Source organism: Nesoenas mayeri (assembly GCF_963082525.1).
Source record: "Nesoenas mayeri genome assembly, chromosome: 18".
NCBI lineage: Eukaryota > Metazoa > Chordata > Aves > Columbiformes > Columbidae > Nesoenas > Nesoenas mayeri.
The window spans coordinates 4,574,975-4,600,326 of NC_137566.1; the positions used below are offsets into that span (position 1 = coordinate 4,574,975).

At 54.7% G+C, this 25,352-nt stretch overlaps 1 protein-coding gene across 1 annotated transcript in view; it reads left to right on the forward strand.

Annotated features, from left to right (window-relative positions):
- Positions 1-25,352, forward strand: part of LOC308047325 (uncharacterized protein) — a gene marked incomplete at its 5' end in the record, with an annotated part of 48,591 nt that overhangs the window by 11,925 nt on the left and 11,314 nt on the right. Inside the window, 37 exons of the mRNA XM_080355740.1 lie at positions 1,326-1,590; positions 1,675-2,084; positions 4,985-5,029; positions 5,925-6,044; positions 9,842-9,880; positions 10,012-10,065; positions 10,520-10,573; positions 11,383-11,490; positions 12,201-12,254; positions 13,556-13,609; positions 13,733-13,777; positions 13,991-14,044; positions 14,819-14,863; positions 15,193-15,246; positions 15,338-15,382; positions 15,681-15,734; positions 16,384-16,428; positions 16,653-16,706; positions 17,299-17,343; positions 17,900-17,953; positions 18,384-18,491; positions 19,409-19,462; positions 19,734-19,787; positions 19,991-20,035; positions 20,645-20,698; positions 20,928-20,972; positions 21,652-21,705; positions 22,124-22,177; positions 22,372-22,425; positions 22,635-22,688; positions 23,323-23,376; positions 23,558-23,602; positions 23,905-23,949; positions 24,252-24,359; positions 24,651-24,704; positions 24,952-25,005; positions 25,211-25,264. Of these exons, the coding sequence (XP_080211866.1) occupies positions 1,326-1,590; positions 1,675-2,084; positions 4,985-5,029; positions 5,925-6,044; positions 9,842-9,880; positions 10,012-10,065; positions 10,520-10,573; positions 11,383-11,490; positions 12,201-12,254; positions 13,556-13,609; positions 13,733-13,777; positions 13,991-14,044; positions 14,819-14,863; positions 15,193-15,246; positions 15,338-15,382; positions 15,681-15,734; positions 16,384-16,428; positions 16,653-16,706; positions 17,299-17,343; positions 17,900-17,953; positions 18,384-18,491; positions 19,409-19,462; positions 19,734-19,787; positions 19,991-20,035; positions 20,645-20,698; positions 20,928-20,972; positions 21,652-21,705; positions 22,124-22,177; positions 22,372-22,425; positions 22,635-22,688; positions 23,323-23,376; positions 23,558-23,602; positions 23,905-23,949; positions 24,252-24,359; positions 24,651-24,704; positions 24,952-25,005; positions 25,211-25,264 (2,688 nt within the window). The remainder of the gene's footprint in view (positions 1-1,325; positions 1,591-1,674; positions 2,085-4,984; positions 5,030-5,924; positions 6,045-9,841; positions 9,881-10,011; positions 10,066-10,519; positions 10,574-11,382; positions 11,491-12,200; positions 12,255-13,555; positions 13,610-13,732; positions 13,778-13,990; positions 14,045-14,818; positions 14,864-15,192; positions 15,247-15,337; positions 15,383-15,680; positions 15,735-16,383; positions 16,429-16,652; positions 16,707-17,298; positions 17,344-17,899; positions 17,954-18,383; positions 18,492-19,408; positions 19,463-19,733; positions 19,788-19,990; positions 20,036-20,644; positions 20,699-20,927; positions 20,973-21,651; positions 21,706-22,123; positions 22,178-22,371; positions 22,426-22,634; positions 22,689-23,322; positions 23,377-23,557; positions 23,603-23,904; positions 23,950-24,251; positions 24,360-24,650; positions 24,705-24,951; positions 25,006-25,210; positions 25,265-25,352) is intronic.

The following is a 25,352-nucleotide window of genomic DNA, read 5'->3' on the forward strand; positions in this document are numbered from 1 at the left end:
TTTTTTGTGCTTGCTGTTCATACAAATCCAACTTGATGCTCCCAAGTGAACATGAGTCTTAGGTCCATGGTGCAACACTGAAGCAGAGCCAAGTAATGGGTTCAATCACCAGAAGATAGGATGGGAAGGATGCTCCATATCTCCTTGTGTGGCTCTGCTCCCCTTCTGCAACCCCGCAAGGCAAGCGTGGGCCTGCATCTCCCTCTAGTGACTTCTTGCAGACTATCTCTCCACCAGCTGAGTAGCACCAGCACCGCAGAGCCACCAGCACCAAGGAGTCACCAGCCAGGGCTGAAGTTCCACCAGCTCTTCTGGGTGCCATGCCCTGGGTTGTCTGTGCCCCATGGAGCTCAGTGGGAGTGTGGAGCAAGCTCTGAGTGGGGGTGGTGGCTGTGTGGGGCTGATGGAGAGGTGACGGTCCTTCACAGCTACCAACCAACCCAATCCTGGTCTGTGGCTCAGTGTGCAACCCAGTCTGAGGTGCTTAGACTGGTCCTGGGTATAAAACCAATGTATATTTTAGATGCAGGTAAACTCTTTATAATTTAACTCAGTCTCCATATTCAGCACTTTCATCTTGAGTGTAGATATTTTTATTGATATTGCTGTTTCTCTCCATCCATGGTGCCCAGGCTCTGCTGGTGGTTGTGGGGCTGACAGAGCTATTGTGACCTGGGACCATTTATCATGGCAGCTGAAGACAGAACGAGTCCCCTGCAAGCCATTGCCTTAAATTAATTTGCCACAAGCATCCAGGAGGTTCCACTTGTGTCTGCCTTCCCTTCCCAGCCCTCGGAGATCTGCCAGGAGCACCGTTGCAGCTGCTCAGCTGGGGATGAGATGTGTGCTGGGGGCTGCAGCTCCTGTGCTGTTTCCCTGAGACCACCAGGAGCCTCGAAATATATAGAAGCAGCAAAATCAAAGGCTGAAGGAATAGCCTGATCCCTAGTGTAACTCTATACATTTGCTTTAATGGTTTTAATAATTGCTCCCAAGCTTGGATTTCTGTCATTAAGCTTTTCTCCCGATGCCCCTCCAGCATAGAAAATTTGGGGGAGGACCATGGCAGTGGGAGGTTCGTGTGAGCATGGTCCATGCGGAGAACTGGCTTGTGTCCCTTGTGAAGGGTGAGTTTGGTTTTGCACGTGGCTGAACTAACCTGCCCATCACCGACCAGCTTCCCTGGGGCTCGCAAGCCCTGGGCTGCTCTATGTCCCCAGGGGCACTTGTGTCCGCAGGAAATTAAGAATTACAAAGTGTGTTGAGCGGGGAGGGTGGGAAAGTGAAAACTTAAAATTTCATTTTTTTCCTTTTTGTCTTTTCAGGACTCCAGACTCACTGATTCAGGTTTGACCCTGGGGCCACCTTGGGCATGGGATAACACCCAGGAGACCCTCAACTTCCAGCCTGATGGGAGCGACCTCACTTCACCCTCTGCCACCGAGATGCCATCAGCTGAGGAGGAGGAGGACGACAGCCTCTCTATTGAGGATGAAGGGTTTGAGCTGTTGAACTCCACCTATAATAAAATCACCGGCCCCGGCAGGCCAGGGCTTGGCAGGAGCATCCCGCGGGTCACTGGTAGTTCTGGTGAGTCCACAGTCATGGTTTTGTTTGTTTCTCCTGTGCACTGTCATGATGTCTGAGTACCTGATGGTGCTTTTATCCACCCAGGACCCTCCATGAAAATGCACAAAGCAGCCAAGAAGGAGCGTGCCTCCGAGCCCTGGGAGGAGAACGTCACCACGGAGAAGCTGAGGGGTGACACGGGCGCCTGGCGGCAGCTCTTGCCCGGCAAACCCAGTGATGCCATCACCGACCTGGATGTGCCGACCACCTTCACCAAGGTCTCCTCATCAGCACGTCAGGCAGCCACCCCCAAAGGAGATGTGCTTCAAGGTCCTCTGGGAGCGGGGTCCATGGCAGGTGTCCTGGAGCATCCTCTAGTAGCAACCAACCCTGATGTCCCAGGGCTTGGGGATCGTGCTGCCCACCCAGGACAGCCCATCTCACCGGTGGGACACAGGCAGCAGGGTCACGTTAAGCCGGGACCACCAGGGCTGCCAGGACCACCAGGGCTGCCGGTGAGTGGTGGAGGTGATGGCTGTGGGAGGGAGGGATGGGTGGTGGTGTGTCCTCTCCTTCAGGGCGGTGGTGGGCACCTTGCAATGGGAAACTGGGCAGGGAATACTCTGTGTGGGCAACATGTATCTGTGCACCAGCCCGGCCCTGCAAGAGGGTTTTGTGATGTCTGTGAAGATGGTTTTAAACTAAAGGAGGAAGATTCAGGCTGGACATGAGGAAGAAATTGTTGGCCCTGAGGGTGGTGAGAGCCTGGCCCAGGTTGGCCAGAGAGGTGGTGGATGAACCATCCCTGGAGACATCCCAGGCCAGGCTGGACGGGGCTCTGAGCACCCTGAGCTGGTGAAGATGTCCCTGCTCATGGCAGGGGGGGCACTGGGGAGCTGGGAAGGGCCCTTCAACCCAAACTATTCTGTGATTCTATGATTCCCTTGACCCCACTGCCCTAGAGATGGTCTCAAGTCATTTAGCCAGTTGTTGGTCTTTATTTCCCTCTGTCCTGCCCAGAGGCGGAGGGCTCAGGGCATCTCCTCCAGCCCTCGTCCCGACAGCAAACCCCAGGTGTCAGCCCACAGCCCCCCCTGGCATCACTGTCCTTTGCTCTCTACCATAGCAACACCCCAAAACTTGTTGTGGTTCAGAGCAGAGCATTGAATTTGTCGATAAATACAATGTTTTGATGTTTTTTCAGATTATTCATCCATTGTAGCAGATGAAAAAAAAAAAAGGAAATATAAAAAAATCAGTAAACTTAGAGTAGATAGTCAGCAGTCTTCATTGAGAAGTAACTGAAAAAATGTTTTTACATTTTTTTCCCATATTTATTTCATCTGCCAAAATTATTTCCCTGGTTTGCTAAATTTTCTTAACAATTCCTCTAGAAAATTACATTTTATTTACCCAGTGCCACTGCCAGAAGTGACCATGGGCATCTTCTCCTTCCCCCAGGCAGACACCCACACGAAAGGTGTCTGGGATATCCTGGGGTTCATCTGGGGGCTGCAGGGCAAGTCTCCATGCACAATTAATTTTATGGCTGTATTTGAGGGTCCTGGCACTAAATCCGTCATCAATGAGCCAGACTTTGCAGGATATTGGTTAAATTTAGGAACGCCAGCTTCCCCCTCGAGCCGTCTCCTTGCTCTTGCAGCCATTGCCTGCAAAATGTAGAAGAAAATAGCAAAAGGAGCAGATGCTGAAGGATGAAAAAATCCCGGGAGTGAAGGAAACATCACGACGTTTGACAGCCCTGCTGTCAGCCAGCGGGAGGGGACCCAGCCGCGAGGGAATTGCTTTTCCCTTCTGTAGAAAGCATTAAGATGGGGGTTTTTCTTGGTTGTGAGCATCCTGGATGGACATGCAGGTACAAACAGCTCCATCACAGCATTAGGAGTTTGGGTTTGTGATGCTGGTGCAAGTGGGTATAGGTTGAAGCTTTGTAGTGGCAGATGAGGTTCTTAGGGATGTGGGCTAGTGCCAGGGTTGGGTTAATGGCTGGACTTGATGAGCTTGAGCATCTCTTCCTACCAAAATGATTTTATGAATCTATGATCTAATTTGTATCTGCACCCAGGGTGGACATGATGAGCCTGTCCCCAGGCACCTTGCAACGGGCACCCAATGCTCATAGGAGAATCCCAGTGATTCCAAACTGGGCACCTTCCTGCAGAACTGGTCTCTTGGCAGCACATATCCAGCTACTTAAAGCAGGGGTGCTGGAGGAATAAATGGGGGGCTGCCTGTCACTGGGAGGGATCTCTGCCTGTTCTGGTGTGTGTTTTAACATTGAGTACATTGGCAGGAATTGTTTTATTTACCTCCTTCAGCAGCACCCAAGGTTTGAAAATCAGAGCAGAGCTGTCAGCATCACTGCTGCTGCCTGTGCCATTCGGCACGAACACACAGAATCACAGAATGATAGAACAGAAGGGACCTTCAAAGGTCACCTAGTCCATTCTGTACTCGAACCGAGCTCAGAGGGTCCCCAGCCCCTGTGTAAGAGGAACTGAGCAGTGAAGCATTTTAGATGATGATGTTCCCCTTGGCAAAGCATCCCTTGGTGCCAAAGCCGTTTCTGGACATGCAGCTTCACCTTTTACCCATCCCCATGGGCACAAGGCAGTGAGGTGGGGGCTGCCGAAGTGGCTGTGGGGATGCAGCCATGTCTGTAATTCGTGGGGATCGTCTGTTTGCAAGCTCAGAACAAAAGCAGCGGCTGTAATTGATGGCTCAGAGCCGCACCTCTGCGGCAGACAGACGCTGTGCTGCAGCCGGCGTGTTGTCAGTCTCTGCTGACATCTTCCAGGTAGATTTCTTCCATCGAGAAAAGCCAGGATCTCCCAAATGGCTTTGTTTATGTCAGGACGGATGTTTCGGGAAGCCTTGAAGTGGGGTCACCGCTTGGCCAAATTGTGCACTTTAGACTAGGGACGTGCTAGATCAGATCTCACACAAGGTCAAAGCTGCAGATGTTTGCAACCTTGTCCAAACTACTGTTTGAGCGGGTGGCCGTGATCCAGATTTATGGGATTTTCTTCCTAACATTCTGCCTTTCTTCACCAGGTGTCAGGAAATGTGCTCCTGCTCCCTGGCCTTATGGGCTGGGGTGTTTCTCGCGTGGATGCTGCAGGATTGCGCCGCTCAGCTGGCTGAGCAGAGCTGCATAAAATGGGGTGCACCCTCCTCCCTGCCTGTATAAATTGGGGTTTTTCTTTGAGACTCAATGCTGCCAGTTTGCTCTGAATCAGCTGTTTTCAGTTCCTGCTTCCCTGGGGCTGGGATGGCACTGGTCACCCACTTCCCTGGGTGGCTGTGGCACTGGTCACCCAGCCACCATGGGATGTCCCCTGTTTTGGGGGAGTCCTGCTTCGGGGTCACACAGCCCCCCTCCTTTGCTTTTCAGGGCTGTCCTGGGAGACGTGGACTGGTGGGACCCAAAGGAGACAAAGTGAGTATTGAGGAAAATGTGGGAAGGTATGGGATGTGGTGTAAGTTCTGGGGCAGACACCACAGATGATTTGGGTTAGTTTGGGTGTTTTTCATCAAGAGGGCAGTGTGAGTTTCTGAAGCTGCAGCCTGGTGACACTTTATTTGCATTTGTAAGAGGAAAGAACTCATTTTATGGGGTATTTTAAGCCCAGGCTCAGGACTGAGCGTGGACAAGCTGCTGTCTCTCATCTGAGCCATTTGATGGCTCTGCAGAGGTGACAGAGCTGGGAGATGAAGCAGCTTTAGCTCAGCTCACCTAGAAGAGGGACACTGGCATGTCCCAAAGTCCAGCTCCATGCTGTACCCACCAAGTCATCTTCGAGGGATGTCTGTCCCCCAGCACCACGTTGCTGCCCATCCTGCTCCAGAACCCAGCACAGAACAGTTCCACCTCGGACTGCAGGAACCCAGCACAGCCCAGTTCCATCTCGGGCTGCATGCAGCATTGCCTCATGTATCGACAGGCACTCGGACATGCTCTGGGTTAAGGGTGGTGCCTCAGTTTCCCCATCATTAAAACAGCAAGCATGCTCCTAACCACGTTGGCACAGCAGTTTCCATCTTTCCCAAGCCGTAGAGGGGCAAACTCGTTGCCTCATGAGTTGTGTAACTTCCGTGTGTGTTATAGCTTCAATACCTGTAGCATTTAGATAGGTCTGGGCATAGGTGTGTACCTGTGAACCTCATTCCTTTTGCTTTCTGTGGTGTCAGGGTTATTTAGATGTTAAGAGCTGTTTTGAACCCAGGAATTGTGAATGTGCCTACACCCAGACTTTGCTCAGATGCTGATTTGAGTCAGAACCTGTGTCCAGCCTGTGCTGGTTGGTTTTAAGGAGCTGCCCTTGTCTTCCTAGGGGTACCCTGGAGCCATGGGGCGGATGGGCCCCCCAGGAGACCCTGGCCCTATGGGCATACCTGGTGTCCCCACCGTTGTCCTCTGGAGGAACTCCAGAGAGGACTGGCAGATGTTCACGGTGAGTTACAGCACTCGGGGAGTTCTGCTTACACCTCCCCATCAGCTCCCATGCACACACCTCTGTGCTGCTGGAGGGGGAGCTGAGGGGAAGGATTTGTGATGGTTTGTGATTCCTGATCTGCTGGGTGGGAGGACAGAGGTGGAGAGGCAGGTGGGGACAGAGGAAGGATGCCACAGAGAGAGATGCTGCTGTCCTTGGGTGAGATGGGATCAGTGTGTGCCCTGTTCCAGCTGTGCTCACACAGCTGCCCATCCCTCTGTCCCCTGCCAGATCTTGGGTCCCCACGGTGCACACATGTCCATGACCTCCCAAGGGTTTTTCATGTCCTGTCTCTGTAACATGGGGGCTGAAGAAGATCCAAGCTGTGCAGAAAGCAGCCCCTCTCCTGCTTCGTGCTGCTTGTTACACAGCATTGCCCCTGTTTCCCACCACAACCCAGTTCGCTGCCGTCACCCAGCTGTGTGCTGTGCCTTTAGCTCACAGGGCTTGTGCCCATCAGGCTTCGTGCTGACATATTTTCTGACCCAAGCCTGGCTGCTGTGGGGAGCACAGGAGCAGGGATGGGAGCTGCGGGGGGACAGCAGTGCTGCAGCTGCTATCCTAATTCTAAAATTGTTCTGTGATTCTGAACCACTGGGTTTCTAGCTGCCTTGGGCACTTCACTGACCCAGGGCTGGAGGTCCCTGGAGGGGGGATGCTCTCTGTGTTGTGTGTCTGTGTTGTTGCTCTGATGGGACTGCAATCTGTCCAGATAATATGAGCTGCTTGAAGCAGAGCTGGGCAGAGCAGCTTGCAAGGGAAGCTGGTGGAACGGGCAGAGTAATGGGCTGGATGCTCTGGCTTTCTAAAAGCTTTAATGACCTTGTGCAGGACATTTGACTTCCGAACTTCAGCTCATTCATTTGTGAAGAGGCGTATAGCATGCTGTGCTCCAGGGCAAATGCCTTTAATGCTGGAAGAACAATACAGTGAGGAGGAGCTCTGCTCTGCCAGGGCAGCACATGCCGAGGAAGATATGATGCTGGCCAGAGGGGACAAGGCAGAGAGTGGCCTTATGCCGGTTGGGCTTTCAGCTCGTGTTGACCAACGAGTCCTTGGGCCAGACCTGCCCCTTGCAGTTTGTGTTGGAATGGATCAAAGCAGCCACAAAGGATAAATACCAGATTCCTTCTGGGAAACATAGGAGAGCAGATCATTGGGATGTACCTTAGCTGACCTGGTGGACCTCTGTGTTCTCCTGTCCTCCTGCTGCTCTTGACCAATGGCTGTGCCGGTGTCAGTGCTCACCAGACCCATTGCAGGTACACAGAGCAAACAGGAACAGGAGACAGTGAGCTGGAAGTGTTGTCCAAAGCAGCCTGCAGTGCCAGAAAGCATTTCCAGGGCAATCACCTTGCTCGCAGGGTGTCTGGGGTGGACATCTGCATAACCAATTCAAAGCACTACAGCATTTCACAGAGCTCCTGATGCTCCTTGCTTTGTACGCTCAGCCAGAATTGCATAATTTTGTTTTCCTGCTTGCATTTGGAAAAGGAGCTCAGGCTTCATTCTCCTGCAGGCAGGAACATTCGTACCTATGGATGTCGATACAGACCGTGATTTCTCTGGTGTGCTACCACCTTTGGGAACGCTGCGGGGAGCGGATGGTGTCGTGTTTGGGCAGCTGGAGGCTGCCGGGGCCCCTGCTGCAACTCCCAGGGGTTTGTGTGCTGGCGCTTGGCCCCGCACTTTTGGCAAAGCGCCGATCTGGAGAGGAAGGCGGCGTCTGGTGAGGATGACGTGGGGCACCCGAAAGCTGTGCTGGGCTATTGTGTCTGTGGCCGTATGACCCCGGCAGTGCTGGCGGCGGCGTTTTGCTTGGCAGCGGGATACAGGAGTGCAAAGCTCTAGGCTGGGTTTTGCTAATCTTTGTTGAGATAGCGCAGGGGTGAAAAGCTGAGAGCTGGCTGCTGTGAGGATGGGGGGGCTGGTTCTGCAGCGCACTTCAGTGTCCTGGGGGGCTGGAGAAATGCTGTGACTGGGGACAGGGCTGCTCTTGGGACCTGAGGGTTTGTGCTTTGGGGGCTGCAGGGGGGAATTGGGGGCTGCTGGGGTTTGTTATGGACTCAGCCTTTGGGAAGTGCAAGTCAGAGGAGCCACCTCTCAGCCCAGGGGATGTGACATAGTGCGACATACTGGGACACCAATGGATGTTGGTGACCATCCCTGGAGCAGTTATGGCCATTGAGGTGCTCCATAGCCTCTTTATGCTGAAACAAGCCTTTGATGTTCATGGGAATTGAGCAAAACCAGCCTGAAGCCACTGAGATTCTGCCTCAAGCCTTGTCCTGTGTTTTTACTGGCGACAGGGTGACAGACGTTGGATTTGCCAAGACGTTGTCTCGATGTAACTGGAAGGGCAGGAGCTGTCCCTGTCTTGTTCTGGCAGCCTTGACTTTGGAAGTGGTGGAGACCCTGGAGCCTGAGAAGGAGAACAGGAGCTCCTGCTGGGAAAGGAGGGCTGGGAACAGTACAGCGAAAGAAAATATTGCTCCATGCAAAAAAGAGGAAACCTCTAGGGATTTACTGCTTCTGTAATTAATTTCTCTCCTCTCTACTTGGCGCCTGGTGCTCCAAAATAAGAGTTCACATCTCCTGTGGGGTTTTTTTTCCCCCTCCTTTTTAAAAGGTTGGATTTTTTTTTTTGAAGCCTAATGAAATAATATCCTGTCCTGAGTGAACCCGAGTTCACCAGTTCCTAAGATAAGGCAAAAGCCTTGGCTGTGCTCCAACCTCGCCAAAAAGGTTTTGTGAGCAGTTTTTGAGGGAAATGAGCACTGGCCGGGCAGAGGAGCATTGCCAGGCCATGGCAGGCTGGCAAGGACTGCACACCTTGGGATGATTTGGGTGATCAGTTTGGGATCAGCTTGAAAGGAACCGCGACGCCTGGTGCAGCGTTTGAGCTGGTTAAATCCATTCATCCATCCATCACCTGCACCCCAAAGCCCCTCTCATTGTTAGAAATATTTCCACATGTTGAAAGGTCTGTGTTTATTTTCCTTAGTGAGCTGCTTGTTTTTTTCCCTTCTGTCTCTTCTGGTATCAGCGGATGGATCATTGGAGGGGGGGCAGGTGGGGGTTTCCAGCACAAAGCTGGGGAGGACATGGGGATCCTGCCCCTCCAGCCACTTGGGGTTGGGCTGAGGGGGGTTTCTCAGCCAGGATTATATGTTGCTATGATGGGATTAGCCCACCCTGAGGCTTTTGGGTGTTTTCTTTCCTCTTTGTGGTCATCTGGTCTTCTAAAACTATTGGAGGGGCATGAAAGCTTTGGCTGGATATCTCATCTGTGCCTTTGGATGGGGCTGGTAAGGACAAGGTTTCCCACCTGGGGCAAACTGCAGTGTCAAAACAGCTGCTTTTAGTCCAACCTGGGCTAAATATGGTGGTATCTGTGCTCACCGACAACACATTTCTGACCTCTCCACATGCAAAATATTTCCAGTGTCCCAAGGCTGCTGGGGCATCCATGGGGGAGCTGAATTTCAGCAAAAGTCAGAAGAAATGGGCTCTCTGTCTTAATTTGCTAATGAGACCAGTAGTGCATTATCTCCTGTACATTGTTCTCAGATTAAGCCTTCTCCTGTGACTTGCATAAACACAGTATATAAAAAACAATAATAAATGCATTCGAGGACTGGGTCATTGCTGTGTCTTCCCAAGCAACAGGAAAAAGACTTTGAAACTAGCAAAAAGGGATTTGAGTTATCTTAATTTTTGTTTATATTTTGCTTTTTTTCCCATTCTCCTTTCAGCAATCGTCATTTTACCAGCTTCTGCACGCGGGCTGGCCGGTGAGTATCGCTCATCAATAACTTTCCGTGGTTCATTTTTTCCCTCGGCTTGGTCAGCTGGGATTTTCTCTCTCCAGGGTCTTCAGCAGCGAGATCTATTTTACCTAAACTTCTCTTTTTCTGTTATCCAGAGAAAACCCGGAGCCCCTGGGCCCCCAGGACATCCAGGGAAAACAGGAGCACCTGTAAGTAAGAAAACCCCTGATGTCCACCCGCTGCCACCTCATTGTCACCCTGCTGCTACCCCTGGTCCATCCCCAGCCACTTCCACAGCCCCGGGCTGCCCAAAAAGCATCTCTGTAATTATGGCCTTGGGACTGGGTTTCAAAGAAGCCTAATGGTTTACTTGTCTACTTCCCACCAAAAACTGGGTGATGTTTGGTATCTAACTCCCTGGGTTTTGTTGGCAGACACGGCTGGTTTATCTTCCTAGGATATCAGATCCTTGAGCTGTCCCATGTCCCCCTCTCCAGGGTGACAGGCAGATGTGAATGTGAATCTTCCCACTCTGCCCTTCCCAAGGCCACCTCTGGGCATCGCTCATTGTCCTGTGACAGCCACTGCAGGGCTCTGGCTGCTTTCGCCACGGGCTGGGACAAGGGGGACACGTTTGGTGACTTGAGCCCTGTTTGTGCACAGGGACCCGATGGAGATCCAGGGGAACCAGGCGAGAAGGGCCAGCGGGGGTACACGGTGAGTGGGGGTGCTGGGGGACCCCCAGCTGTGGGGTGGGGAGGGGAGGCTTGGTTGTGGGGACAACCTGGTTTGGAGACGTTGGATAAGCCCTAAGGTCTGTCCTGGGGACCCTCTGAGACCCTATCCCTCTGGGACGGAACCCTGGAGTGCTGGACAAGGGACAACTGTGACAGGTTTGCTGCTGGTTTGGGAACTGTGCAAGGAGACGTGTGCCTGGTTTGAGGGGCATGGGAGGTGGTGCCCTGGACCCTTCTCACAGAATCCCAGCCTGGTTGGGTTGCAGGGACCTCTGTAGATCCCCAGCCCAGCCCTGCTCACGCAGGGTCACAGAGCAGATCACACAGGTGGATCCAGGGGGTTTGAATGTCTCAGAGCAGGAGACTCCACACCCGCTCTGGGCAGCCTGGGCCAGGCTCTGGCACCTCCCAGCAAACAAGTTTCTGCTCATGTTCACATGGAGCCTCCTGTGTTTCAGTCTGTGCCCGTTGCCCCTCACCCTGGCGCTGGGCACCACTGAGCAGATTCTGGTCCATCCTCTGACACCCACCCTGAGATATTGATCCCATTGATCAGATCCCTCTCAGCTTCTCCAGCTGAACAGCCCCAGCTCTCTCAGTGTCTCCTCATCACAAAGATGCTCCAGAGCCCTCAGCAACTTTGTGTCCCTCCACTGGATGCTCTCCAGTTATTCCTTGTCCTTCTTAAACCAGGAGCCCAGAACTGGACACAGTATTCCAGATTGAATTTATTAGTTTCATAATGATGTGGATTTCTTTTAATTTCCCGTGCTTGGCGTTTCTCCCCAGGGTGAGCCCGGGCTGCAGGGCTTGCCGGGACGTGCGGGTTATCCCGGCTCGGATGGTTTCCCTGGCCTGGATGGCAAACCTGGCCCGTGGGGGCTGCCAGGAGAGCAGGTGAGCTGCGGGCAGGGCCCTGGAATGGCCAGTGTTGGGGAGGGAACCGCAGCCCCAAGCGTTGAACAGGAGACAAGGGGCTCCTAATGCTGCTGCTCTTCATGTTCGCTTACCTCCTTTAACTAAAAGAAGCCTACAAATCCAGGCAGTCCCAAGATTAGTGCCTCAAGGTTCATGTTTCCCAAAAAAAAAAAAGAGGTGTAGAATATGACATGTGTGTGTTCAGGTGCAGCTGGGACAACCTGAGCGCTGCAGATCCTGAGCATCCCTGAGCATCCCTGAGCATGAGGGCTGGGATGCTCTTCTGCATCCGAACCTCCTCGTTACATTTACAGGAGAAAACGGGGGGGGAAAGAAAGAAAGAGAGAAAGAAAGAAAGAAGTGAGAGAATTACACACTCCCTGGGTAGTATTCAAGCTCTGAAGGATGTCACTTTGCTGTGTGGCAGTCCCTGCCCTTTTCCAGACCCACAGCAGCAGTCCCTGGGGAATATGGGCAATGCACCTGGGCTGGAAGGTTTCTCAGGGGGCTTTTGGAGGATGGTGACAAGGACTGGACCATGCTGAGAGCTTTGGGGTCTCAGCAGCCCCCCAGGAGTCCACACAGGGGTTGCTGTGGGCAGGAGGCGGCAGTGGGGAGGTGGGACGGGGCCGGGCAGGGGTGGGAGGTGGTGGGTGTCCCCCCAGCACCCACTGTGCTCCTTTCCCCAGGGACCACAAGGCTTCCAGGGTGACCAGGGAATGGCTGGCGAGAAGGGAGAAGAGGTAAGCTGCTCTCATCTGCTGTGGACACGATTCGCTGCCAGCCCCAGTCCAGCACACACACTTAATGCCAACCAGTAAGAGCTTTTTGTTACTGGTTTCACTGGTACTGCACCAGCAGTGCCCAGTACCCATGTCCCACCCCTCCAGCCTGTGACACGCACGTGCCAGCCTGATGTTGGGGGACAGCATGGGGTCTCCCTGTTGTCACCCTCCAGCTGTGCAGGGTCCAGCTGGCAAGTGCTCAGTGTCCCCATCTGCCCAGCCCAGGGGGGCCTGGGGGCTGCTGGTGCATAGCACTGCAGTCAGGGCTTTGTCACCCAGGGTATAAAATGTCCATAAAAAAGCAAATATTAGTGGTTTCTATTGCTTTTTTTCCCTTTCCCCCCACCAGTTTTTTTAAGCCAAAATGTTCACACCTAACCAAGAGATTCTGGCCCTGATCTTCTCTGAGGTTTGCTCAGCCTGGGGTGTTTGAAACCTGATTTCTTCTTTCTGAAACAGCAATCCCGCATCACTTATGATACAGGGAGATTCAAAAGGATGGACCCAATTTCAAAGCAGCATACAGGGTGTTTTAAAAAGGTGGACCTAATTTGGAATCACTGTATCCCTGCAACCACAAACCACCCATGAATGAAACTCTTGCCACGTGAAAGGGCAGGGCGTAGTGTTTCAAGTTATTATGGCTAGATAACTCATTAAACGGTTTGTAAATTTTTTGTGTAATTGTAATGTGTTGCCATCGTGAAATATATGGCTTTGAAATTGGGTCCATCTGTTTGAAACACCTTGTGTATCTTTTCTGACTCACACTTAAGACCTTCCTGCCCATGAGCATCATCCCAGCATCCAAGAGAATCTCTTGCCCTTGAGCTTGACCTCTCTGTTCTTGAGCCCTCAGCAGCTGTGGATGCATAAGCTTTGCCCCATGAAGCTCTTTTCCTTCCCCGGTGCCACCATGTGCAGCCCAGGGCACCGTGGTGTCCCCAAGACACTAGTGATGGCCGTGACCCTGCCACCCGGTGCCATGGAGAGCCCTGTCCCATTGCTGGCGGTGCTGGGACACCTCTATGTCACCGTCATGCATGGTGTGGTGCAACCCCAGCTTGGGACACAGGTGTGGGGTGGCCACAGTGCAGTGACACTGTGCTGAGGACAAGCAGCCAGGCTTTGCTTCTGGGGCTGCCTCATTTAGCACAAGTTTAAGGGTCCCTATCCCCAGTCTTGTGGGGCACAGCAGCCACGTTTTGGGTCCCGAGGGTCCAGCTGGGGCTCACATGTCCTTGTTGTTCCTGTTTCAGGGTTTTTTGGGAGACCCTGGAGCAGCTGGGGACAAAGGAGAGAAAGGAGCGAAGGTGAGGGTGTCTGTCCTTGCTCCTCCAGCCCTGCCTGTCTCGGGCAGGGGTTTGTTCCCTCCCTGCTGTCCCACCACCCCGAGCTCCATCCTCCATCGCTCAGGCTGCTCTTGGCTTTTCCAGGGAGTGAAGGGAGAAAATGGCCTGCCAGGTCCTGCTGGGCTTCACGTGAGTTAACGTGTCTTGTGGTGACTCCTTCCCTCCATCCCCTTTCCTGAGCTGTCCCTTTTTCTGCAGTGGCCTCAGCTCCATCCTTGGCTCCATCCCATGTACCCTCGAGGTCTCTGCTCCCCCTGACCCTTCTGCGATGGATGGGACAATGGCAGCTGCTGCCTCGGGGTGGGCACCTCGCTGATGCTTTTTTCCTGTCTTTTCTCCCAGGGGATGTCGGGTCTGAAGGGTGCGATGGGCTTCCAGGGCCCCGTGGGGCCGGAGGTGAGTGGGTTTGCTGGTGAGTTTTGCTTTCTCTGTGTTACTAACCCTACCCAAGGAGCCACGTTCTCCTGCTGCTCCCACTGGAAAGACGTGTCCCAGGAGGGAGGGCTTGGGCTTTGCAGGTCAGTGCCCCTACTTTGTGGTCTGATCTTACAAAACCCTTATTTTATTTTTAGCGTTCAGGGGGAAAAAAAAAAGCCCTACGTCTCCATAATCCTTTTGCATTTTTGCATCTGTGTGTCCTGGAAGTAGCTCTTATTAATTGGGAAATTGCTCTGGAGCAACCAGGCACATTGTCCCTCTGCATGTCTGCAGGAGCCTCCCTTTGCCTACAACATCTGCATGGACATTTGCATCCCAGCTCGTTCTCCTGGCTGGTGATAAGAGAAATGAGCCTTTGCAGATCACATTGCCTTGCGGTTTATTTTCGGTGACCACCTTCAGCTGAGATGACTCCCAGGCTGCCAGCACCTGGGTTTTTCCACGCTGCTGTCAGCATGCTGATAGCTTCACTGCTGCCGCAGCTGTGGGACAAATCTCAGCCAGGGGAGGGTTTGCAGAGGGTTTAAGAAGAAAATTGAAGTGGTTTGGTGGTGGTGGATGGAAACACCTTTCTAACATGAAGCAAGTGGGGGAGGTAGGGGCTGGCCAGGTAGAGACATCAAGTAGCTGGTGCTTGATGCAAAGAAAATGGAGGATTTGGGATGTGAAGACTAAAAAGAGAGAATCAAAGCAAAACAGGCTGGAACTGGGATCCTTTCTTTCCTGCTCTAGGGAGAAGGTGGCTCAGTGGGTGCCCCGGGTCCTGTTGGCCTCATGGTAAGTCACAGCTTTGGGGTTCAAAGTGCTGCTGAAACACAGGTGGGGGCTGCTGCCATCTGGGATGTGCCATGATGTCCTGCCCATCTTCATCGCTTCTGCTGGTACCCACCTGAAAAGGATGTGCCTGCTGAAAGTGCAGCCGCCTTATAGTGGAGGGTGGAAAATTGCAAAAGGACAAATGGTGTTACAAATGATGTTCAAACACACACCAGCAAAGCCCTTCCAGCACACCCACCAGCCTGGGGCTGCCCCACTGCCATGGGAGGTGCCGGGGGGCCCGTCCTGGTGCCCATGGCCATGGGGCTGAGCCTGCTCTGGCATTGCAGGGGGAGCCGGGCCAGCCGGGAGCAGTGGGGTGCCCAGGTGTCAATGGCTCTCAGGTGGGTCTGTCCTGCTGTTCCCCTTTTGCTGTTTGGGGTTCTCCAGCCACTGCACTCACCCCATCCCATCCCTCTCCTGCTCTCTCCCCAGGGAGAAATGGGTCCCCTCGGCTCACCTGGCCCCCGGGGCCCCCAGGTACGTGGGTATGTGACTGCACCTGAAGACTTGGGGTGTCTTGGGACAGATTGGGGGTGTCCTGAGGGTCACCCAGCTTGGAGGGGTCTGCTCCAGCTGGGTTGTGATCTCAACCCGCTCCAAAATTTGCAAAGAGGCTGAGATGGGGGGGTGGGAATCCCTTCCATACCCTTCACAGCGGTGGATGGGGGGGCTTCCCCGTGGACTCAGCAGGGTGATCTTTCCCAGGAGAAGTTTTACAAATGTGCATGGGGATTTAATTCTAATGGCAGCTCATCATCCCCCACTGTTTTTGCAGGGACCACAGGGCTTGCAGGGCAGACGTGGCCCCCCCGGCCCCAGGGGCTTGCAGGTAAGCAGGTGCTGTCCTGGCACAGAGCTCACCATGTCCCTGAGGTGTGGGTCCCCTCACCTGTGCACTTGCTGAGTGAGAACAGAGCTGCTGGGACTTGTCCCCACACTCTTGGCAAATGGGCACAAAGTCCTTGACCCTGCAGGTCTTTGTGGCCCCCCAGGAGGGGTGCGAAAGGCCATGACCCGTGGACAGGGTGTGCAGGAGGGGGGCAAGGGAAGGGTGAGCTGATGGGGACATGGTCCCTGAGGGGGACCTGGGGACACACAGCTCGTGGGGGGCCGGGCAGGGTTCCTCTGGGCTGGGAGCTCATCCACAGAGCAGGACAGTGAGCAGCATCCCTCTTCTTAGCCCTTGTAGGACAAGGGGTGATGGTGTAAACTAAAGGAGGGGAGATTCAGGGTGGACATGAGGAAGGAATTGTTGTCCCTGAGGGTGGTGAGAGCCTGGCCCAGGTTGGCCAGAGAGGTGGTGGATGAACCATCCCTGGAGACATCCCAGGCCAGGCTGGACGGGGCTCTGAGCAACCTGAGCTGGTGAAGATGTCCCTGCTCATGGCAGGGGGGGCACTGGGGGAGCTGGGAAGGGCCCTTCAACCCAAACTGTTCCATGATTCTCTCAACTCTCCCCCCACCTTTCTTTTCCTCAGGGTCCAGCTGGGATGGAGGGATCAGCTGGTCCCAAAGGAGACACTGTAAGAGCTTCTCATTGACTGGTTTTGACGTTATGGGGTGAAGCCCGAGGGCTTCCATGGAGGGACATGAGAGTTGGGGTGAGGGGTCCCTGTCTCTGCTTTTCAAGGGGAAAAGGGGGCAGCACTTGCAACAGACCTGACAAATGAAGCCAGAAGGTCCCTGGCAGCCCCATCGGGGAACACGGTGGAGTTGGATGCTCCCTGATCCTACACTGCTCTTGCAGGGCACAGACGGTGTCTCCGGGCTGAGGGGACAGCTGGGACAGGAGGGCCCTGCGGTAAGTCCATGGGAGCAGGTGGCCGGGTGTGGGGTACCCTTGTCTTCCGCCTCTCAGCACCCCAAAGCACCGGAGGGGATGCCCTGCTCCCTCTGCCATCCTAGCCTCCTGCAGGGCTGATGGGGCACAAGGGCTGCTGGGGGTGACAAGGGTGACAAGGCCAGGGCAGCCTGGACTCCCCCGTCACCCAGGTGTCCCAGCTGAGCATGGCCATCGGTGCATTTGCTTCTCATTGCTGCAACCCTGACACACAGAGCTGAAAACTGGTCCTTGCGAGAGGAACGAGGGATGCAGGGTGGGATGCAGGTTGTGCATTTTGGAGGCTAACAGGAATCTCATCCCCATGCTAGTGGCTGCTGTGTGGGTGGGGACAGCCTGGGGAGGGCTTTTGCATCCACTGGTCCCCATTGGGGAGCAAATCCCACTGTGGCATCAGCAGCAACAGCTCTGCAAAGCTGAACCTTGTCTCCAATTTATCAACATCTTCCCAGCCTGTGGGAGCATTGTCAGCCTCCATGAGTTCATGGCATGTGATATTTTGCTGTGGTTTTTGTTTTGTTTTTTAACTTGTGTTTTGTGTCTCCCTCTGAAGGGGTTTATTGGGCTGCCAGGTTCAAAAGGCACCCAAGGGGAGCAGGTGAGTGATGGAACCCACACCAATACTGGCTTGGGATGCAGGAGAGCTGCATTACAGTAGCCCAAAGCACCAGCTTTGTGTGTTATGCCCGTGTTAAGACTTGACATTTGAATAGGTGGCAAATGCCGTGCTTTGGGAAGGCAGAGCTGCCCTTGGCCTTGCCTGGCTTTGCTAAAAGGAGCTTTGAGACACCATGGTGCATCCTTAAGCTATTTTCTGCTTTGGGCAGGTGGCAAGGGAAGCAGGAATGCTTTAATGTGTGTCAAGGGGCACAGTGATGAAGACAAGGTGCTCGTCATCGTCCTGCAGCTGGGTGCTGGGGATGGGATTGGCATGGGGTGCTGTGGCACTAATGCTTTGGTAGGAGTGAACCCAAAAGTTCTGGATCTCCCCTGCCATGGGGAGCAGATCCTGCATGTAGTTACTTTCAGCTCCAAAAGGTCCATTGGGAGCAAAGCTGTGATCTAAATGGATCAAAACTAACTTTCTTTACATGCACTTGAATTGCAAGGAGAGGCATAGCATGGTTCCCTTAGCTTACCCTCTGCTCTTGCAGGGCTGTCGAGGTCCAGGTGGATCCAAGGGAGACCTGGGAGCCAAAGGAGACAAGGTACCATGTACTCAGGGTTGTGGGAATAGTTCCTCAAGCTGCTGCCCTTTCTGGTGTTCAAATGTGCTATTTCCCCACCAGTGGATGAGTTTGTGTGGATGTCCAGGTGCCATGGGGCATTTGCTTTGGAGAACTGTGAGAGCTGGTGCCCCTGATCCATCCTTCCCTGCTCCGTCTTGCTTTGGCTGTTTAAAAATGTTATACTGCCCCAGGGATGCTCTCCAAGCAGGGCTGTGGAGTGTTCACCCAGATCAACCTCCTGCCAAAATCTAGGGGTACAGAGAAGTGGGACAGCAAGCGAAGGGCTCTTGGGGGGCTCCTGTCCACAGGTGGGGGAGCCCCAGGCAGCAGCTCCTCCTCCTGTTTGCAGCTCATGCGAGGCGGGCCCCTGTGAGCCCCACTGTGACATTCTGCATCTTATTCCTCCCAGGGTCCCCGCGGAGCACAGGGAGCTGAAGGACCCCCGGGGATTCGGGGCCAGGTCGGCTCACAGGGCTTTCCCGGCCCCCGCGGTGCGGCAGGACCCCGGGGACCAGCGGTAAGTGCTGTGGCTGCTCTGGGGTGACGCGTAGTGGGACATACGTGCACCCAGTGTCACGCCATGGGGTGGGTGGTGTGGGGAGGGGCAGCCCTGCAGGATGTGGGCAGGGTGGGCGGCGCTGCCTTGTCCCAGCCCTGCCCAGCGATGGATGCCATGGCTCAGCGCCCATCCCAGGGCCATATCATGCAGTGCTGCTCTCTCCTGCTGCCTGATCCTGGCTCCCCTTCAGCATCCTGGGCATCTCCACCACCCTCTTCCTCCTTCCATGGGCTGAAGGCTCGCCCCAGTCAAAAGCCCACCTGGCAGTACTGGTGTTTCATAAAATCATTTTGGTTGGAAAAGACCCTCAAGATTGTTAACCCACCCCTGGCACTGCCCCGTGTCCCTGAGAACCTCATCTCCATCTGTTCAACCCTCCAGGGATGGTGACTCCAGCACTGCCCTGGGCAGCCTGTTCCAATGCCCCACAGCCCTTTGGGGAAGAAATTGTTCCCCACATCCAACCTCAACCTCCCCTGGCGCAACTTGAGGCCATTTCCTCTGCTCCTGGCGCTTGTTCCTGGGGAGCAGAGCCCGACCCCCCTGGCTCCAAGCTCCTTTCAGGCAGTTCAGAGATCAGAAGGTCTCCCCTCAGCTCCTGTTCTCCAGCTGAACCCCCCAGGTCCCTCAGCCGCTCCCATCACACTTGTGCTCCAGCCCCTCACCAGCTCCGTTCCCTTCTCTCAACCCGCTCCAGCACCTCTTGGTGTGAGGAGCTCAAATACAGGGAGGTTTTCTCTAGGCAGAGAGCGTCCCAGCAAAGGGAAAGGAAACAGCTCAAACCAAGGGCACGGTTGAATTGTGGCACCTGTAGGCACTTGGGTCAGATTGGGCTCCCGAGGAGTCTGACCGACTCTTCTCCTCTCTGCTTGCAGGGGCAGGAAGGCCAGATGGGCCTGGCAGGGCTGAACAGCAGCGAGGGACCCAAGGTCAGTGCCAGCCATTGTGTCCCCTGCTTCCCCATGGAGGGATGTGGCCACCCTGCCTGTGACCTCCTGCACGGTCCCAGCACCCAGGGGACAGCATCATGCTGCACCCACAGCCTCTTGTTCCCCCACCCCTCCGTGACATCCCTGTGCCTGCCACAGCCCCACACCACCCACCGAGGTGGTGGAGGCTGGATGAGTCCTGGGGTTGGGGGGTTTGGGAGGTGCTGCAGGGTGACCCAAGTGACCATGTGTCCCTCCCTGTGAATTTTAGGGAGGCCGAGGACCTGATGGCCCAAAGGGAACCCCAGGACCACGGGGAGCCCGGGTAACTAATGGGTGCTGGTACTTGTAGCTGAATGTTGGAGCATCTTTGGCTGTGAGAGATTGAAACAACCTGCAGCCCCCTTGCCGGGTGGCTTGGGGCAGAGATGGGGCACCTTGGGGGCAGCTTTGCCATGGGAAGGCCCCAAAATATGCAGTGTTATTGCTGGCAGAAGGATGCTTTTCCTAATGTTTGCTGTTTTGCAGGGCCGCGTGGGTCAGCGTGGGCTGGTTGGAGACCCCGGGCTGCCCGTGAGTAGATGTCCCATGTCCCTATGCTGGCACATGGTGCTGTCGGTGCTGGGACAGGGAAGCCAGTTCTCGGGGAGCATCATTCTCAAGTGTGGATAGATCACAGAGTCAGGCTCTGCTTAGGAATTCGCACAGGACAAGTTGGGGATGAGCAGCTTGGGCTTTTTCATGTTGCACACAGCATTTTGACAATCTACCTGCAACGACTTCCCTCCTACCGTTGGCATAGAAAATTCAGGAAATAACAACTTTATAAGAAAATCCTGTGAAGCTGTACTTGGTGAAGGAGCCAGGAATAAATAGCTGGGGCAAGAGGGGGTGAAATACACGGTCAGAGTGTTCACAGTAAGAGCGGTTTTCCTCCCACACTTCTGTTATTTCCCAGCAATCGCATCCTGAGGTGGGATGGAGCAGGAGGAGCTGTGCAGGGATGAGCTGTGTGCTAACGAACGCGGGGCTCAGTATAGACCAGATGAGCACCCAGGGGCCCATGTCATCGTCGATTCAGCACCTTTTAATACTGGAGGGGAGCTGTGGGGCTGGATGAACCCTTGGTGAGGGCACCCAGCTGTGGGACTCCCCTTTCTTGAGACCAGACTCTACTTGCAGGGCTTGCGGGGCATCCCAGGAGCAGAAGGCGCAGAAGGAAAGCCTGGTACCCAGGTTCCCATCCTCCACTCTGTACTTGGGTGAGGGCTGGGGCGGGGGGTTGTGTCGAGGGCTGACAAATCCCAGCGAGGGGGGGAACTTTCCAACTCCTCCATCCCTGTGGCCACACAGGTCAAGACCTTGAAACCATGTTGGACATTGCTATGTGTGTGGGCTGGCACAGTGGGACTGGGAGAGGTGGTTCTGCCTCCCCATCCTCATCATCACCTGCCTTGTGATACAGGGTCTCCCAGGAACCACGGGCAGCCCAGGGAGGAGGGGACCACCGGTGAGTAGAGTTGCACGACTGCCTGATTTCTGCCCTTCATCCCCTCTGCTCAGCTCTCTCCCCTTGGGGATGTGCGTCAAAAGCATGTCCATGGGATGGGGTGTGGGTGGTGGGTGCCCCAGGTGCTCCTCTGGCTGCGGCTGCAGGCAGGGACCTGCCAAGCACTGTGCTGAATGGGAACAGAGCAGCACGTTTAAGTACTGGCTATTGCAAAATGATTGCTTATCCCTGATGCTCCTATCCAAAACAGGCCCATCAGCAAGACCTGGGCTGGCAGCAAGTTTTCCCTTCTGTAGGGTTTGTTTATTCTTTCTCTGAGATGCGAAAGGGGAAAACAAAAACAAACAAAACAAAAAATCAAAAACAACCTGACGTTTCCATCAAAACAAAATATCAAAAATGTTCTGCTCTGGGTCAAAAGGATGCTCTGAATTTGCTGTGAGCTGTCTGGCTGTGCGTGTGGGTGTTTTCTGTGTGCACACAGCCGCTCTACTTCAGCAATAAGAACCAAAGAGCTGGTTTGAAGTGGGAAGCCCCAGCACTGCCTTTGATGGGCTGAGCTGTTCTCCTGGGCACTGGGCTTGGCTTTGGGTTGGTCTCGGACCACAAACTCCGAGGGAAAAGCCTTTCCATCCCTCCTGCCTTCCCTCCATTGCTCAACTTCTGCCCTTTCTCCCAGGGTTTTGCTGGCTCGCAGGGGGCTCGTGGACATGCAGGACCTCCTGGATCGATAGTAAGGAAAAACCTTCTTTCTGCATGAATCCTACTTTTTACTTAGTCTGCCAAGCAGTGTGGGTGGGAAGTCAGTGAGGTGTCCAGCAAGGATGGATGCCACTGGTGGGGGATACAGGATTGTCCCCTCTTTGTGGACCGACAGAGGATCTTTTCTTATTAAAAACCATAAAGAAGCCTCAGTGGCAGGAATAGCTGGGGATGGGGAAGAGCAGAATAGTTTCTGGAGAGAATCAGGCTGCACAAGAAGCTTTGCAGCTTCTCCAAGCCTAGTGAGGTCTCATGGGGGGCACCAGCCCCACAATGCAGTTTGGAGCAGGTCACACCTGTCTGTGAGCACAGAAGCAGCAGAGGGGTTCAGTGGGGCTTGTCTCATCTCAGCCTTTTGAGTGACACCTCCTTCCCGAATATTTCCAAAGGGTTCCCTGGGAAAACCTGGCCCTGACGGAGACCCGGGTTCCCTGGGCCCAAAGGTGAGAGCTGGGGCTTGGGGGGGCATGAATGTGCTGGGAGGGCTGGTTGGGGCAGTGATGAGGGTGAACAGCCCTGAGAGGCTCTGGGCAGCCATGGGGGAACCTGTGAGGTTGCACGAGCTCAGATGTGGACACCAAGGCTGGGAAGATGCCCGGGAGCGGAGCTTTGTTAATGCCCTTGTCTCGCCTGGCAGGGGCTGCCCGGGAAACCTGGCTTGGAGGGGCTGCAGGGACCTGTTGGCACCTACGTGAGTGACGGAGCTGCCCATGGAGGGGGGGACGGTCCTGCCTGCCCACGGGCAGCAGCTGGGTTGGGGGGACATGGTGCTGTCACCAGGCAGTGCTCCTGTGGTGCCAGGGTCCTGTCTGTCACCAGGACAGAGCTCAGCCTTGGCATCCACCTTCCCCCAAACCTTGGAGATGCCCTGGCTGCCTCCTAACACCATCCTCTCCACAGGGCTACCCAGGACTTGCTGGTGACCGCGGCAGGCCGGGGCGCAGGGGGGACAAGGTAGGGCTGGGAGGTCCAGCACAGGGGTGAGGGATGTGCCAGGGTGGAGGTCCAGGCTTCAGCAATGTTTCTGTGTTGGGCTGTTGAGTGCAGTGGATGGGTTTGGATGATGTTTGTGAATGGTCTCCATCAGCCATGCCAGGCAGGTGGCAGGAGGGGAACGGCTGCAGGTGGCTCCCACATTCTATAAGAAAGATGGGGACAGACTTTTTAGCAGGGCCTGTTATGATAGGATAAGGGGTGATGGTTTTAAACTAAAGGAGGGGAGATTCAGGCTGGACATGACGAGGAAATTGTTGGCCCTGAAGGTGGTGAGAGCCTGGCCCAGGTTGGCCAGAGAGGTGGTGGATGAACCATCCCTGGAGACATCCCAGGCCAGGCTGGACGGGGCTCTGAGCAACCTGAGCTGGTGAAGATGTCCCTGCTCATGGCAGCGGGGGCACTGGGGAGCTGGGAAGGTCCCTTCAACCCAAACTATTCTATGTTTCTATTAATGTATGTTGATGATTCACTTCGTCTGCCCAAACTCCCTTAGTTTGTTATAAGACATCAGGCAGCTGAATTGTTTTTTCTTTAAGACTTTACTGCATTAAAACATAACAGCAGAAAGGAAATCTTTCTTGCCTCCCAACAGGGGGAAAGGGGAGCCCAAGGCCCACCGGGATTTCCAGGAAAAGCTGGTCCCAAGGTGAGTGCTCTTTGCTGCCGCCCTGGGCAGCTCCATTCCCCCAGCACAGAGCGAGTGGCCTTTGCTGGGCTTCCTGTAGGAAAATGGGAAACCTCTGCTACAGGGATCAAGGGGCTGAACTGGGGAGGGGGGAGCAGTGGGGGCTGTGGTGTGGGGCTGTCATTGCCTTCTCCTTCCACAGGCCCTGCCAGGTCCCCCTGGTCCTCGAGGTGCTCCCGGCTCCCAGGTAGGGTTTGTGTGCTCCCATGTACCCAGCTCACTCCGCTCCCTCCCCTGCCATCCCGCATGGATGTGCAATATTCTACAATATATACTGTGTGCTTTAGCAACATAGACCCCAAACCCATTTGTAGGAGCAGGCAAGACCCTGGTCCTGCTCATTGCCAGCTGGGTTTTGTTGTGCTGCTGCATGGACACAGCTGAACTGGCCTGGGCACATGGGGTTTGTCCAAGCAAACCTTGACCCTGCCCGTGGTCCCCTGTGTCCCCACACTGTGACCATGCTGCTGAGCACCCTTCTTGTTTCAGGGCAGAGCAGGAGACCCAGGTCCTCGAGGGCTTCCAGGGCTGCCAGTAAGTGGGAGAGCTGTAGCTCACAGAGATGCTCTGTGGGCTGAAGATGGGTGATGGACCATCGGGTGAAAGATGGGTGCCCACACTGGTCTGGTCACGGGGCAGAGAATGACCCAAACCCTGCATGGGTAGCTGGGTGGTCACAAGTTGGGCAAGGGGACAGCAGTGGCCTCCTGCACACACAGTGATGAGCCACTGGTACCACAACTGCTTCAGGCACTGGGCTCCCACTGGCACTGACCTCCTTGGAGCTGCACCCCGCACTGTGTTTCCGGGTGCTAAGTCACCTTTTGGCCTTGCAGGGTGTCCCTGGCCCACGGGGGCTGGATGGTGTCCCTGGGAAACCTGGCTCAGCAGGAGAAATGGGGGCTCCTGGAGTGGCTGGTGCTGTTGGCCTGCCTGGGTACCCGGTGAGTGCGGATGTGGCTCCTTCAATTGATGCCCAGCATGATCTCCTGCCTCAGCCAGGTGCAACAATTTTGCTGGTGCAACACTTTTGGGGAGCTTCCAAAAGCACCTGCAGAAAGGGAAGGGAAAGGGCAGCTGGTGCAAGGGGTCTGGAGAAGCTGTGAGTGGTTTTTCTGTCCATGGGTATGTGATGGGATGCGGGATCCCAGCCTCTGCCACCCATGCTCAGGAGCTGCGAAGGCTTCATGATTGAAGGCGATACTTTGCTGCTGATGTGGACTGTTTGTTTTCAGGGACGGGAAGGTCCAAATGGACCTGAAGGGCCTTCAGGGATGAGAGGAGAGAAGGTAAGGACAGAGAATATGCTTTGGTTCCCCTTGCTGGCCCTGTGAGTCAGGAGCTGCCCAGCTCACTCTGGTTGCCCAAAGGGGATGTCTTCCTCCCAGTTTGGTCACTGGCTTTGCTCAGTGGGATGGGGATTTAAGTGCGAGGTGAGATAAGAGCCGTGCAAGCCCTCCTGTGGGGCTGGGGCGGTGGTTGTGTGTGGAGGGCCACCAGGGCTGCCTGTCCTCATGTCTGTGTGTCCTCTGGCAGGGTGACACGGGACATCCTGGGGAAGCGGGTGTCAGCGGGCTGGATGGTGAGCAGGTACGTCAGTGTGGGAGCCCTGTCCTCCCCTCACTCTAGAGCCTGCATCTCCCTGCGATCTACCCCGGGGATGGGAAATGAAGGGAGGGGGATGCTGATCCTCAACTAAAGCTGAAGGTTAAAGCTGTGTCTGCACTAGCTGAACCAGAAGCTTTGTGCAACGTGGGGTAAACGAGCCGTGCTGGGCTGTGTGTTTCCTCCCCAGGGACCACCAGGACCACCAGGACCCGAGGGTCAGCCGGGACCCAAAGGCGAGCAGGTGGGTTCCCACAGGGGCTGGTACCTAAATCCATGTGGGGCTTTTTGAAATCATCCCCCTCCAGCATGCTCATGCTTGGAGCTTGATG